The 13,761-nt window shown below is 49.6% G+C and overlaps 1 protein-coding gene across 6 annotated transcripts in view; it reads right to left on the reverse strand.

Moving 5' to 3' along the window:
• Positions 1-10,102: 10,102 nt before the first annotated feature.
• Positions 10,103-13,761, reverse strand: part of LOC105494565 (regulator of chromosome condensation 1) — a 31,622-nt gene continuing 27,963 nt past the window's right edge. For all 6 annotated transcript variants that reach the window (XM_011763104.3, XM_011763106.3, XM_071097597.1 and 3 more), the window contains 6 exons: positions 13,199-13,295; positions 12,965-13,087; positions 12,319-12,474; positions 11,962-12,081; positions 11,442-11,594; positions 10,103-10,510 (listed from right to left, as the gene is read on the reverse strand). In XM_011763104.3, the coding sequence (XP_011761406.1) occupies positions 10,335-10,510; positions 11,442-11,594; positions 11,962-12,081; positions 12,319-12,474; positions 12,965-13,087; positions 13,199-13,295 (825 nt within the window). In that variant the 3' untranslated portion in view covers positions 10,103-10,334. The remainder of the gene's footprint in view (positions 10,511-11,441; positions 11,595-11,961; positions 12,082-12,318; positions 12,475-12,964; positions 13,088-13,198; positions 13,296-13,761) is intronic.

Below are 13,761 nucleotides of genomic sequence, written 5' to 3' on the forward strand. Positions count from 1 at the left end.
TCATAACAAAATGGAAAGAGACAGTAGTCCCTTATCCTCTGTCCCCCAGTTCCCACTTCCCTTGAGTCGACTATTTCCAAGTCTTTTTCCTAGAACCTACCTGTGTATTTTAAAATATATACTTTCTACTACACTACTTTCTCACTTGCAGTTTCAGGTATTTAGCTGCTGCCCCCTCCCCATATACATAGACACTTATCTCTCCATCTCCTATGTTTTCTTTCTTTCGATTTATTTGTGAATTTTTTATGAGATGGAGTTTTGCTCTTGTCGCCCAGGCTGGAGTGCAATGGCGTGATCTTGGCTGACTGCAACCTCCACCTCCCGGGTTCAAGTGATTCTCCTGCCTCAGCCTCCTGAGTAGCTAGGCTTACAGGCATATGCCACCATGCCCAGCTAATTTTGTATTTTTAGTAGAGACGGGGTTTCTCCATGTTGGTCAGGCTGGTCTCGAACTCCCAACCTCAGGTGATCCGCCTACCTCAGCCTCCCACAGTGTTGGAATTACATGAGCCATCATGCCCAGCCTTTTTTTTTTTTTTTTTTTTTTTTTTTTTTTGAGACAGAGTCTCACTCTGTCACCCAGGTTGGAGTGCAATGGCAGGGTCTCTGCTCACTGCAACCTCTGCCTCCTGGGTTCAAGCAATTCTCCTGTCTCAGCCTCCGGGGTAGCTGGAACTGCAGGCACCCATCACCACACCCAGCTAATTTTTGTATTTTTAGTAGAGATGGGGTTTCACCATGTTGGTCAGGCTGGCCTCGAACTCCTGACCTCAGGTGATCCACCTGCCTCAGCCTCCTAAAGTGCTGGGATTACTGGCGTGAGCCACCGTGCCCTGACTTTTTTAAAAACAGGGTCTTGCTCTGTCACCCAGGCTGGAGTACAGTGTTATAATCATGGCCCACTGCAGCTTGGATGTCCTGGGCTCAAGCTGTCCTCCCACCTCAGCCTCCCTGCTCTCAATAGCTGGGTCTACAGGTGTGCACCACCACACCCAGAATTTTTTTTTTTTTTTTTTTTTGGTAGAGATTGGGGGTGGGGAGATGTCTCATGATATTGCCCAGGCTGGTCTCAAACTCCTGCCTTCATGGAATCCTCCCACCTCGGCTTCCCAAAGTGCTGGGATTACAGGCGTGAGCCACCATGCCCAGCCTTCCTGATATTTTGTTAAAGCACTGTTGAACATCCACATTATCATGACTGTAAGTATTATTTATAGCTGAGCCATATATTGTATTACATTACATTTATTTCGGGGTAACTAATCCAGGTTAAGAGAGGATGGAGGAAAGGATAAAATTGAAAGTAGGTGATGTGTTTGAATACCCAAAAGATTTATACTTCTGATATATTGGAACTGAATTAATGATACTTACACAAACAAAACAAAGTACATTAAAAACAAGGCAATTATTAACTACAGGGAATATAAAATGTAAAATAATCATAATAGCAAAGAATTGTAGCGCATTTACTACGTGGTTCTGGGCTCAGGTGGCAGCTGATTAGACTATGCACTTGGTAGCCTCCTGACCTCAAGCAAGTCACTTCAACTGGCAGGGAGTTTCCTGAAAGATAGTAGAGCTGATGTGAGGATTAAACAAGCTATTGCATGTAAAGTGCTCAATACAATGCCTACCCTATTGAAGTCACAATGTATACGAGTTATTAAGAATGAGATACTGGCCGGGCATGGTGGCTCACGCCTGTAATCCCAATACTTTGGGAAGCTGAGGCGGTTGGATCACCTGAGGTTGGGAGTTCGAGACCAGCTTTACCAACATGGCAAAACCCTGTCTCTACTAAAAATACAAAAAAATTAGCCAGGCATGGTGGTGCACGCCTGGACTCTTAGCTACTCGGGAGGTTGAGGCAGCAGAATCACTTGAACCCGGGAGGTGAAGGTTACAGTGAGCCAAGATTGCAGCACAGCACTCCAGCCCAGGCAACAGAGCAAGGCTCTGTTTCCAAAAAAAGAAAAAAAAGAAAAAAAAGAGGAGGTACTGTTTTTTTGTTTGTTTGTGTTTTGTTTGAGAGTCTCGCTCTGTCACCCAGGCTGGAGTGCAGTGGCACAATTTCGGCTCACCGCAACCTCCTCTTCCTGGGTTCAAGCGATTCTCGAGCCTCAGGCTCCTGAGTAGCTGGGACTACAATTGCGTGCCACCATACCCAACTAATTTGTTATATTTTTACTAAAAATATACAGGGTTTCACCGTGTTGGCCAGGCTGGTCTCACACGCCTGACCTCAGGTGAGCTGCCCACCTCAGCCTCCCTAACTGCTGGGATTACAGGTGTGTGGGCGGCAAGCCACCCAGGTGCCGAGGCAAGAGACTGAAGGCACAAGCTGTTCCAGTATCATAAAGAAAATGCTTAAAATAAGAGGTTATATTAGACACAGAATATAGACATGATTATATATGAATATTATCAATCATTACCTTGCAGCATTACTCTTTATTCCAATATTATAATAATCTCTGTTCTACAATTATAACCTAGGAAAAACCAGGCCATACAGAGATAGGAGCTGAAGGGACATGGTGAGAAGTGACCAGAAGACAAGAGTGTGAGCTCTCTGTCACACCCGGACAGGACCACTAGAGGGCTCCTTGGTCTAGCGGTAATGCCAGTGCCCGGGAATGCACCCATTACTTAGCAGACCTTGGTCTAGCAGTAGCGCCAGTGCCTGGGAAGGCACCCATTACCCATTACTTAGCAGGCCGGGAAAGGGAGTCTCCCTTTCCTCTGGGGAGTTAGAAAAGACTGCTCCACCACTTCTTGTGGAATGCCTGACAGTCAAGCCCGCTGGCAGCCATCTGGAGGCCTAAAAGTCTCCCTGTGATGCTGTGCTTCAGCAGTCATATTCCTGGTCCACTTTCACGTTCCGCCCTGTACACCTTGCTCTGCCTTCTAGATAGCAGTAGCAGAATTAGTGAGAATATTAGTCTTTGATCTCTCCAAGAAATGCATAGAATAATGACATAAGCTGTCCTCTCTCTCTCCGCCTCAACTACCAAACAGGGAAGGGCCCCCGTCTGGAGGACACGTGATTCGCGTGACCCTTACCTATCATTGGAGATGACTCACACTCCTTACCCTGTCCCCTTGCCTTGTATACAATAAATAACAGCACAGCCGGACATTCTGGGTCACTACCGGTCTCCGCATCTTGGCGGTAGTGGTCCCTGGGGCCCAGCTGTCTTTTTTTTTTTTTTTTTCCCCAAGACAGAGTCTCGCTCTGTCGCCCAGGCTGGAGTGCAGTGGTGCGATCTTGGCTTACTGCAAGCTCCCCCTCCTGGGTTCATGCCATTCTCCTGCCTCAGCCTCCTGAGTAGCTGGGACTACAGGCACCTGCCACCACGCCCGGCTAATTTTTTTTTTGGTATTTTTAGTAGAGACAGGGTTTTACCGTGTTAGCCAGGATGGCTACAGATCTTCCGACCTCGTGATCTGACCGCCTCGGCCACTCAAAGTGCTGGGATTACAGGTGTGAGCCACCGTGCCCGGCCCAGCTATCTTTTCTTCTATTTCTGTCTTTTGTCTTTATTTCTACAATCTCGTCTCCACACACGAGAAAAACCCACAGGCCCTGTAGTGCTGGTCCCCACACAGGTGTGAGCCACCACACCTGACCAATAATGAGGTACTTTTGTAGGTGTAGTGGCTCACGCCTGTAATCCCAACATTTTGGGAGGCCAAGGCAGGCAGATCACTTGGGTCCAGGAGTTTGACACCAGTCTGTACATCGTGGCAAAACCCTGTAATTACAAAAAAACACAAAATTAGCCAAGTGTGGTGACACACGCCTACAGTCCCAGCTACTTGGGAGGCTGAGGTGGGAGGATCACCTGAACCTGGGGAAGTCAAGGCTGCAGTGAGTGGTGACTGTGCCACTGCACTCCAGCCTGGGCAACAGAGTAAGACCCTGTCTCAAAAACAAACAAAAAAGAGGTACTTCCACCCTGCTATATGATATTGCTGAGTTGGAAAACTCCAATAAATATAATCCCAAAGGATTTTTTTGGGGGTGGAGTAGCAGACATACAAGCACTTTTCGCAAAGCAAATATTAAAATAGTATATATATATATGCCGGGCGCGGTGGCTCAAGCCTGTAATCCCAGCACTTTGGGAGGCCGAGACGGGCGGATCACGAGATCAGGAGATCGAGACCATTCTGGCTAACACAGTGAAACCTCGTCTCTACTAAAAAATACAAAAAACTAGCCGGGCAAGTTGGCGGGCGCCTGTAGTCCCAGCTACTCGGGAGGCTGAGGCAGGAGAATGGCGTAAACCCGGGAGGCGGAGCTTGCAGTGAGCTGAGATCCGGCCACTGCACTCCAGCCTGGGCGACAGAGCGAGACTCTGTCTCAGAAAAAAAAAAATAGTATATATATATAATTTTTTTTTTGGACGGAGACTCGCTCTGTCGCCCAGGCTGGAGTGCAGTGGCGTGATCTTGGCTTACTGCAAGCTCCACCTCCTGAGTTCACACCATACCATTCTCCTGCCTCAGCCTCCCGAGCAGCTGGGACTACAGATGCCCACCACTACGGCCGGCTAATCTTTTGTATTTTTAGTACAGATGGGGTTTCACCGTGTTAGCCAGGATGGTCTCCATCTCCTGACCTTGTGATCTGCCCGCCTCTGCCTCCCAGTGTTGGGATTACAGGCATGAGCCACTGCGCCTGGCCTTAAAGTTTTTAAATTTATTTTTTTTTGAAACGAGGTCTCGCTCTGTCACCCAGGCTGGAGTGCAGTGGCCCAATCGTGGCTCACTGCAACCTTCACCTCCCAGGTTCAAGCAATTCTGTGCCCCAGCCTTCCGAGTAGCTGGGATCACAGGCGCTTGACACCACACCAAGGTTTTTTTTTTTTTTTTTTTTTCCCCCCAGTAGAGACGGGTTTCACCGTCTTGGCTGGTCTTGAACTCCTGACCTCGTGATCCACCGACCTCGGCCTCCCAAAGTGCTGTGATTACAGGCGTTGAGTCACCGCGCCAGGCCTAATTTATTTTTTGAGATGGAATCTCGCTCTGTCACCTAGGCTGGAGTGTGGTGGCACGATCTCAGCTCACTGCAACCTCCGCCTCCCAGGTTCAAGCAATTCTCCTGCCTCAGCCTCCAGAGTAGCTGGGATTACAGGTGCGCACCACCATGCCCAGCTAATTTTTTGTATTTTTCGTACAGACGGGGCTTCATCATGATGGCCAAGCTGGTTTTGAACTCCTGACCTCAAGTGATCCGCCTGCCTTGCCCTCCCAAAGTGCTAGGATTACAGGCATGAGCCACATATTAAATTTTTTTAACATCATATTCATTTTCCCAAGTCTCTGACATCCAGTAATCCTCCTGGTGCTAATAAAACTTTCCTGTTACCATACACCGATTCTTTGTATCAGCACTGTCCGCTGTAACTTTCTGCAATGTGAAATGTGTTGTATTTGCAGTCCCATACCACAAGTACTAGCTTGTCATTACTGACTACTTGAAATGTGGCTTGTACAACTGAGTTTATTTCGTTTTAAAAGTATATTGATTTCAACGTAAATAGCCGCATGTGGCTAGTGACCACTGTATTGCACAGGTCAGCTCTGTATGATTTTTGTAGGTCAAGTGCTTGTGAAAATCTACAGTAGGCTGGGCGCGGTGGCTCAAGCCTGTAATCCCAGCACTTTGGGAGGCCGAGACGGGCGGATCACGAGGTTAGGAGATCGAGACCATCCTGGCTAACACGGTGAAACCCCGTCTCTACTAAAAAATACAAAAAACTAGCCGGGCGAGGTGGCGGGCGCCTGTAGTCCCAGCTACTTGGGAGGCTGAGGCAGGAGAATGGCGTAAACCCGGGAGGCAGAGCTTGCAGTGAGCCGAGATCCGGCCACTGCACTCCAGCCCGGGCGACAGAGCAAGACTCCGTCTCAAAAAAAAAAAAAAAAAAAAAAAAAAAAGAAAATCTACAGTAATATATATCATCGTTAAGAGTTATTGTGTAGCCGGGCGCGGTGGCTCAACCCTGTAATCCCAGCACTTTGGGAGGCCGAGGCGGGTGGATCACAAGGTCAGGAGATCGAGACCACAGTGAAACCCCGTCTCTACTAAAAATACAAAAAATTAGCCAGGCGCAGTGGCAGGCGCCTGTAGTCCCAGCTACTCAGGAGGCTGAGGCAGGAGAATGGCGGGAACCCGGGAGGCGGAGCTTGCAGTGAGCCGAGATCGCGCCACTGCACTCCAGCCTGGGCAACAGCGTGAGACTCCGTCTCAAAAAAAAAAATAAAATAAAATAAAAAAAAAGAGTTATTGTGTAAGGCGGGTGCAGTGGCTCCCGCCTGTAATGCTAGCACTTTGGGAGGCGGAGCAGTGTGGATCACCTGACGTCAGGAGTTCTAAACCAGCCTGGCCAACATGGTGAAACCCTGTCTCTACTAAACGTACAAAGCTACTCAGGAGGCTGAAACACGAGAATCATTTGAACCCAGGGGGTGGAGACTGCAGGGAGCCTAGATAGAGCCACTGCACTCCAGCCTGGGCGACAAAGCAAGACTCCATCTCAAAGAAAAAAAAAAAAAAAATAAGGCCAGGCGCAGTGGCTCATGCCTGTAACCCTAGCACTTTGGGAGGCTGAGGAGGGCGGATCACCTGAGGTCAGAAGTTCGAGACCAGCCTGGCCAACATGATGAAACCCTGTCTCTACTAAAAATATAAAAATTAGCCGGGCATAGTGGCGCATGACTGTAATTCCAGTGACCCGGGAAGCTGAGGCAGGAGCATCACTGGAACCCAGGAGGCAGATGCTGCAGTGAGCCAAGGTGGTGCCACTGCACTCCAGACTGGGCAACAGAACAAAACACTGTCTCAAAAAAAAAGTGCTGGGTGTGGTGGGGTATGCCCTATTTTTTATTATTATGCAATTAATGATGTCTGAAAAGAATACCTAAGTGGCTCAGTAAGCATTTATTTTTTCTTTTTGAGATGGAGTCTCGCTTCTTCACCCAGGCTGAAGTGCAGTGGTGCGATCTCAGTTCACTGCAACCTCCACCTCCTGGGTTCAAGCAATTCTCCTGCCTCAGCCTCCCCAGTAGCTGGGATTACAGGCATGTGCCACCACGCCCAGCTAATTTTTTAATTTTTAGTAGAGATGGGGTTTCACCATGTTGGACAGGCTGGTCTCAAACTCCTGACCTCAAGTGATCCACCCACCTTGGCCTCCCAAAGTGCTGGAATTACAGGTGTGACCCAGTGCACTTGGCCTCAGTAAGCATTTCTGGAGATGGTACTGTATTAAAAAATATAGTATAGTGGGCATGTGGCTCATGCCTGTTATCCCAGCACTTTGGGAGGCTGAGGTGGGCAGATCACAAGGTCAAGAGATCGAGACCATCCTGGCCAACATGGATGGTCTAAAATTTTTGTATTTCTAGTAGAGACAACAACCCTGTCTCTACTAAAAATACAAAAATTAGTTGGGTGTGGTGGCACACACCTGTAATCCCAGCTACTCGGGAGTCTGAGGTAGGAGAATCACTTGAACCCGAGAGGCGGAGGTTGCAGTGAGCCAAGATTGCACCATTGGACTCCAGTCTGGGTAACAAGAGCAAAACTCAGTCTCTAAATAAATAAATTGCCGGGCACGGTGGCTCGCCTGTAATCCCAGCACTTTGGGAGTCGGAGGCAGGCGGATCAGGAGGTCAGTAGTCCGAGACCAGCCTGGCCAACATAGTGAAACCCTATCTCTACTAAAAATACAAAAAAATTAGCCAGGCATGGCCAGGCGCGGTGGCTTACGCCTGTAATCCCAGCACTTTGGGAGGCTGAGGCAGGCGGATCACGAGGTCAGGAGAGCAAGATCATCCTGGCTAACATGGCAAAATCCCGTCTCTACTAAAAATACAAAAAAATTAACCAGGCATGGCGGCGAGTGCCTGTAGTCCCAGCTGCTGAGGAGGCTGAGAGCAGAATGGCGTGAACCCAGGAGGTGGAGGTTGCAGTGAGCCGAGATAGCGCCACTGCACTCCAGCCTAGATGACAGAGCAAGACTGTCTCAAAAAAAAAAAAAAAAAAAATCAGCCAGGCATGGTGGCACACGCCTATAGTCCCAGCTACTCAGGACGAGGCAGGAGAATCACTTGAACCTGGGAGGCGGAGGTTGTAGTGAGCCGAGATCGTGCCACTGCATTCCAGCCTGGGCAACACAGCAAGACTCCGTCCCAAAAAATAAATAAATAAAAATTTTTAGAAATTAGCTGGGCTTGCCGGGCGCGGTGGCTCACGCCTGTAATCCCAGCACTTTGGGAGGCCGAGGCGGGCGGATCACAAGGTCAGGAGATCGAGACCATCCTGGCTAACACTGTGAAACCCCGTCTCTACTAAAAATGCAAAAAATTAGCCGGGCGAGGCGGCGGGCGCCTGTAGTCCCAGCTACTTGGGAGGCTGAGGCAGGAGAATGGCGTGAACCCGGGAGGCGGAGCTTGCAGTGAGCCGAGATCGCGCCACTGCACTCCAGCCTGGGTGACTAAGCGAGACTCTGTCTCAAAAAAAAAAAAAAAAAAAAAAAAAAAAGAAATTAGCTGGGCTTGGTGGTGTGTGCCTGTAATCCCAGCTACTTGAGGCGCTGAGGCAGGAGAATCGCTTGAACACAGGAGGCAGAGGTTGCAGTGAGCCGAGATCACGCCATTGCACTCCAGCCTGGGTAGAAAAAGCAACTGTCTCAAAAAAAAAAAAAAAAAAAAAAAAAAAAAAAAAGGCCAGGCGCAGTGGCTCACGCCTGTAATCCTAGCACTTTGGGAGGCCGAAGCAGGCACATCACCTGAGATCAGGTGTTTGGGACCAGCCTGACCAACGGGGCAAGACCTCGTATCTACTAAAAATACAAAAAAATTTAGCCAGGCGTGGTGACGCATGCCTGCAATCCCAGCTACTCGGGAGGCTGAGGCAGGAGAATTGTCTGAACCCGGGAGGCGGAGGTTGCAGTGAGCCGAGATTGTGCCATTGTACTCCAGCCTGGGCGACAAGAGAGAAAGTCTGTCTCGGGGAAAAAAAAAAAAAAAATCTTCGTTTGGCATTAAAAGATCCACCCCACCTCTATTGTACTATGCAGCATTTAAAAATAATCCAGTGACTCCGAAACAGAAATACCCAAACAAAACTCAACTTTTTTCTTCCTTCTTGACAGATTTGAAGACTTTGTTAGTCACACTGACAGCTGGCTGGCACCTAAGGACATCTTGACATCACTTAAGTTGGGTTGTAGCCTCAACACCAGGTTTATAGTTCATTCTGTCTTTCCCAGCAGTGCCTGGCACATAGTATGTGCTCCCTTAAAAAGCAGGGAGTGTGTAGAAAACAAATGGCCTATTTTATAAAACTCTAAATTTATTCAAAATGTTAAAAGATTTTGTTCTACCTCCAAAATATTTTACAATTTAAAAAAATCAAAACTATATCCTATTTTCTCAGCCACTGTACAAGTTGCTGTTTCTGTCCCAGGACTAGTCTCTGGCCCTCCAACACTCTGTCCTTCCCTCAATCCCTCCCCTTTTACTATTGCTGTTAAGTTTGTTTATAAAACCCTCCACCCTCTCTCCCCACCCCACACCCTGCTCTGCTCTGCCCAGCCCAGCATGGCTTCTCTTTGCGATTCCAGGCTCTTGGCTGCAGGTAAAGACGAATGGATGGGTGCGATGGACAAAGGCAATGCCTGAGGGGCAAGAGTATGCTTTGTGCTTCTGGGAGAATCATTTTTCTCTTGGTCAAGTGGAGGATCATTCTTTTTTGTCCCATGGACACCTGTTCCGAGCCAAATATTTGGCTTACAGTTGCCCACAGCCATGCAGCTCTGCTTTTTCTGCACGTTCCTCTGGGCGTGGGTCCATGACAGACGGGTCTTATGACTATACCATTTGTTTGCCTGTAGACTGTTAGGGACAGGAAAGGGGCACATGACTAGAATGGGGCTTGATGGAGCCCAGCTTCTCAGAGAGTGGGCACCAAACCCCAGGGGGGAGGTTTTGGTTTTCTAGTAGGTAAAACCCGGGCCAACCAGGACCATGGAAGGTAGGGAAAAGGGGAGAAACGTCTAACCATATAGCTCTGGAACGAGCCATGTTCCTTCTGAAAATCCCCTGTCCATCCCCTCCTTTATTCTGTAGGTCCCAGGAGAATTCCAAAGAGGAGGAAGAAAAATAGGAAAAGGATGCTGTTCTGCTGATGGGAAAAGGCAGGAGCTGACATAGTGCTCAGGGCTGGGGAGAGGCCCGCTACCATCTGCAGCTGTCACTGCTTCCCTGTTCTGTGAGGGAGGTTGAGTGGGACAGAAGCCAGGCCCTCAGAGGCTTCATCAGCTCTGTTCCTTGTCCTTGACTAATAAGACTGTATGCTGGCCCCCGCTGGACACAGATAAGACCACACGGTTCTCCAGCTGTTTGCCCGTCATCTCCACAGGGCTCCAGGCGTCCTCATCCTGCCCTGTGCCCAGCTGGTAGTTGGTGCCCATGCCCCAGGCGAAAACACGACCTGCAAGAGAAAGAAATGGGTATAGCTGTCTCCAGGATCCCCAGCCCACTTTTCTGTGGCAGGAGAAACCTGGGAGATGGGTGTGGACTGTGGCCTTGGCCAACAGCAGCTTGGCAAGATCCCAGACTCTCGGAGTTCAGGGAAGTTGGGAGAACCCAAGGAGATGATGGATGAAAAAGAACGCTGTAAACCAGAGACCACAGTCCCTACACATTGCCAAAGGCTGCTCCTAGGTGTGGCATTCAAGACCCCAACCCCACCCTCCGTTCCCAGGATCAGCCACCTTTGAGACTGCCCTGATGTTCCTCTGCCTGGAATGGCATTCTTTGCTTTTCACAAAGAATGGAACCTTCAAGGTGCAGTGCAAGCCCCACTTCCTCAGGAAGTCTTCCCAGATATCTCAGGTCCAGCACCTCTGCCAGCTCCAGGCTTCTACAGGACCTCCATGGCTGTCCCTCTCATCTACTCAGGCTTTGGTGGTCACTTGTTCACACCCTCCTCCGCCATACTTGCTACAACTCTGACTACTAAGTCTTTTTTTCCCCTGATTTAGATTCTAAGTACAAGTGCCTGGGAAGCGGGCACATACAAGGTGATATATGAAGAGGTTACCCTGATGGAGAGAGCAGCCTGGGTTAGGAGTCTGGAGACTTGGGTTCCAGTCCCATTGCCTCCTTAGGCCTCAGTGATATCTCACTCTTTGCTATTTCTCTCCTCTGCATAATAAGTCACCTTTACTAAAATAATTTGTGTACTCATTTCATATTCATCAACACCAGAGCTTCTGAGAAGCAGGAACAGAGTGCATCACAAACACTGCTGTCTGCACCTCGGCTCCACCTGAGAGTGGACATCACAGCCTACTGGGGAACTGGGTAAGAACCATGACCCACAGGACCCAACTAGACAGAGTGTAGGCAGCCCCACTCACCATCCTTGGTCACAGCATACCCCACAGAGGCCCCACAAGCCACTGAGGAGACAGCAGGCAGCCTGGAGATGAGGGTGGGTATGCTCTTCTCCTCAGCACCCTCCCCAAGGCCCAGCCGCCCATACTCAGCCCGGCCCAGGCTGTATGCTTTTCCTGTGGGAGGAGGGAGAGAGATGAGCAATAGCAGACGGCGTGCTACAGGCAAAATGGGTGGCAGGCTAGGTGAGTGCCCCTGTCCATGGGAGTGTGTCACTGCTCCCAGGGCGATCAGAAGGAGATCTGCAGTGTCTCTTCCCAGTTTTGGAGGAGACCTAGGAGAATCTCTACATAGGCCCCCATTGAACTCACACTTGGAAGGGCACCAGGACTCTAGGAGGATGAGAGTGACTCTCATGGACCCACGTGTGGCACAACCCATGGAACAGACCCAGGCTCCAAGGACCACGGTCTCAGGAATCTGGCTAAGTCTAGGCCAGGGTACACTCCGCCCCCAAACTAGAGAAGGACGTAAAGGACCTACCTTCTGAATCCATGCAGACTGTATGGTGCTGGCCACCAGAGAAGCCCACCCAGGACTTGGTGGAATTCTTAAAGGATGTTAGGTTCTGGGGTATGAAGCAAGATTCTGTGCCCGGAGTTCCTGGGGGAAAGGCCGGAGCCATCAGGGGTGAAGGTGTTCTGAAAGCTGCCCTTCTCAATCCCCTCCCACAGTGAGGCCACCTCCCATCAGGATATGGACATTTTCACTTTACAGATGACAAAACTGTGATTTCGAGGGCTTAGACAACCCCGCAAAGGATGCACAATGAATGAGTGGTAGAGCCAGGACAGGAACGCAGGCTACTGGATCACGCCTGAAGCTGGGCTCAGGGCTCACCAAGCTGATGGTAGTTGGAGAGGCCAAAGCCGTACACGTGGCCCTCGTGGGAGATGGCAAAGGTGAAATAGGCACCACAAAAGGCATCCTGGAATCTCACGTGGCCCCGGCTTCCCCTGGATTTCAGCATCACACACTTGGGGACCAGGAGTCGTTCTGCAGGCAGAGGGAAAGGCACAGTCAGTGACAGACAGACACACACGGCTTCCCTCTGCCCCAAGTTTAATTCTCCTCCATTATAAAAGCCCTTGACAGGCTAAGTAGGGACTCTCATCCCTATTTTATAGAAAAAGAAACTGAGATCAAGAGAATATAAGTGCCTTGCTCAGATTCCCACAGTTATTAGAGGTATCATTTACATGGAACTTACCATCTGCCTGATATTCTTCTCATTAACTCATTTAACTTCAGAGCAACCTAATGAAGTAGGTTTATAGGTAGGTAGACTTAATGATGAAGAAACTATGTTCAGAGTCCCATAGACAGTAGGTGGCAAAACTACCAGAGCAGTCTGTCTCCAAAGTCTTAACCAATACCACAAGTCCATCTGCTGCAAGCCTGACCACAGCAAATCCTTCCCGCCTTTGGCCTTCACTGTGGGGGTGGCCTGCCAATTTGCCCTGCTGGAGGTACCAAGGCCACTTACCAAGACCTTGCCGGCCACCACGGTTGGCAAATAACTCAGGCACACGGCCTAGCTGGCCCTGTTCCCCGCAGCCCAAGGTGTAGAGGTCACCACCAGCTGTCAGCATCACCAAGTGGTCGTTTCCTGAGGATGAAAAGGTAAGGGATGCAGGCCACATCTGTAAGGCCCAAGGCTGGGCCAGCCCCAGAACAAGGTCCTCCAAGTCCTGCCCCGAGCAAGTACCCCCAGACCCACCTGAGGCCACCTTTACCACAGGCACGTCCAGCTGCACCTGCACTGGCACCATGCTCTTCTTCATGGGCTCCAACAGCCCAATCACACCGTTATTGTCCTAGAAGGGAGGGACAGGGCACTTATCAGCCAGTCCTGCCCGCGCCATACCAGTGAAATCCAGAAGGGCAGTGGCACCAGATGGGGATGGAGAGGTGGGCAGGAGCCGGGCCACATACTCAAATACTTATGAATGCAATCATTTATGGTCTGCAACTTGCATTAAAATAATCAAGGAGTCAGAGAGTGGATGTAAATAGAGATAAACAAGTCTGGCCATAAGTTGATAATCATTGAAACTGTGTGGCAAGTAAACGGGCGTTCAGTATACTATTCTGGGCCAGGCATGGTAGCTCATGCCAGTCATCCTAGCACTTTGGTAGGCCCAGGCAGGCAGATCGCTTGAGCTCAAGACCAGCTTGGGCAACATGGTGAAACCCCGTCCCCACAAAAAAATACAAAAACTAGCTGGGTGTGGTGGCACAAGCCTATAGTACCAACTACTTGCGAGGCTGAGGTGGAAGAAA

The sequence above is a fragment of the Macaca nemestrina genome, chromosome 1 (genome assembly GCF_043159975.1).
Source record: "Macaca nemestrina isolate mMacNem1 chromosome 1, mMacNem.hap1, whole genome shotgun sequence".
Taxonomy (NCBI): Eukaryota; Metazoa; Chordata; class Mammalia; order Primates; family Cercopithecidae; genus Macaca; species Macaca nemestrina.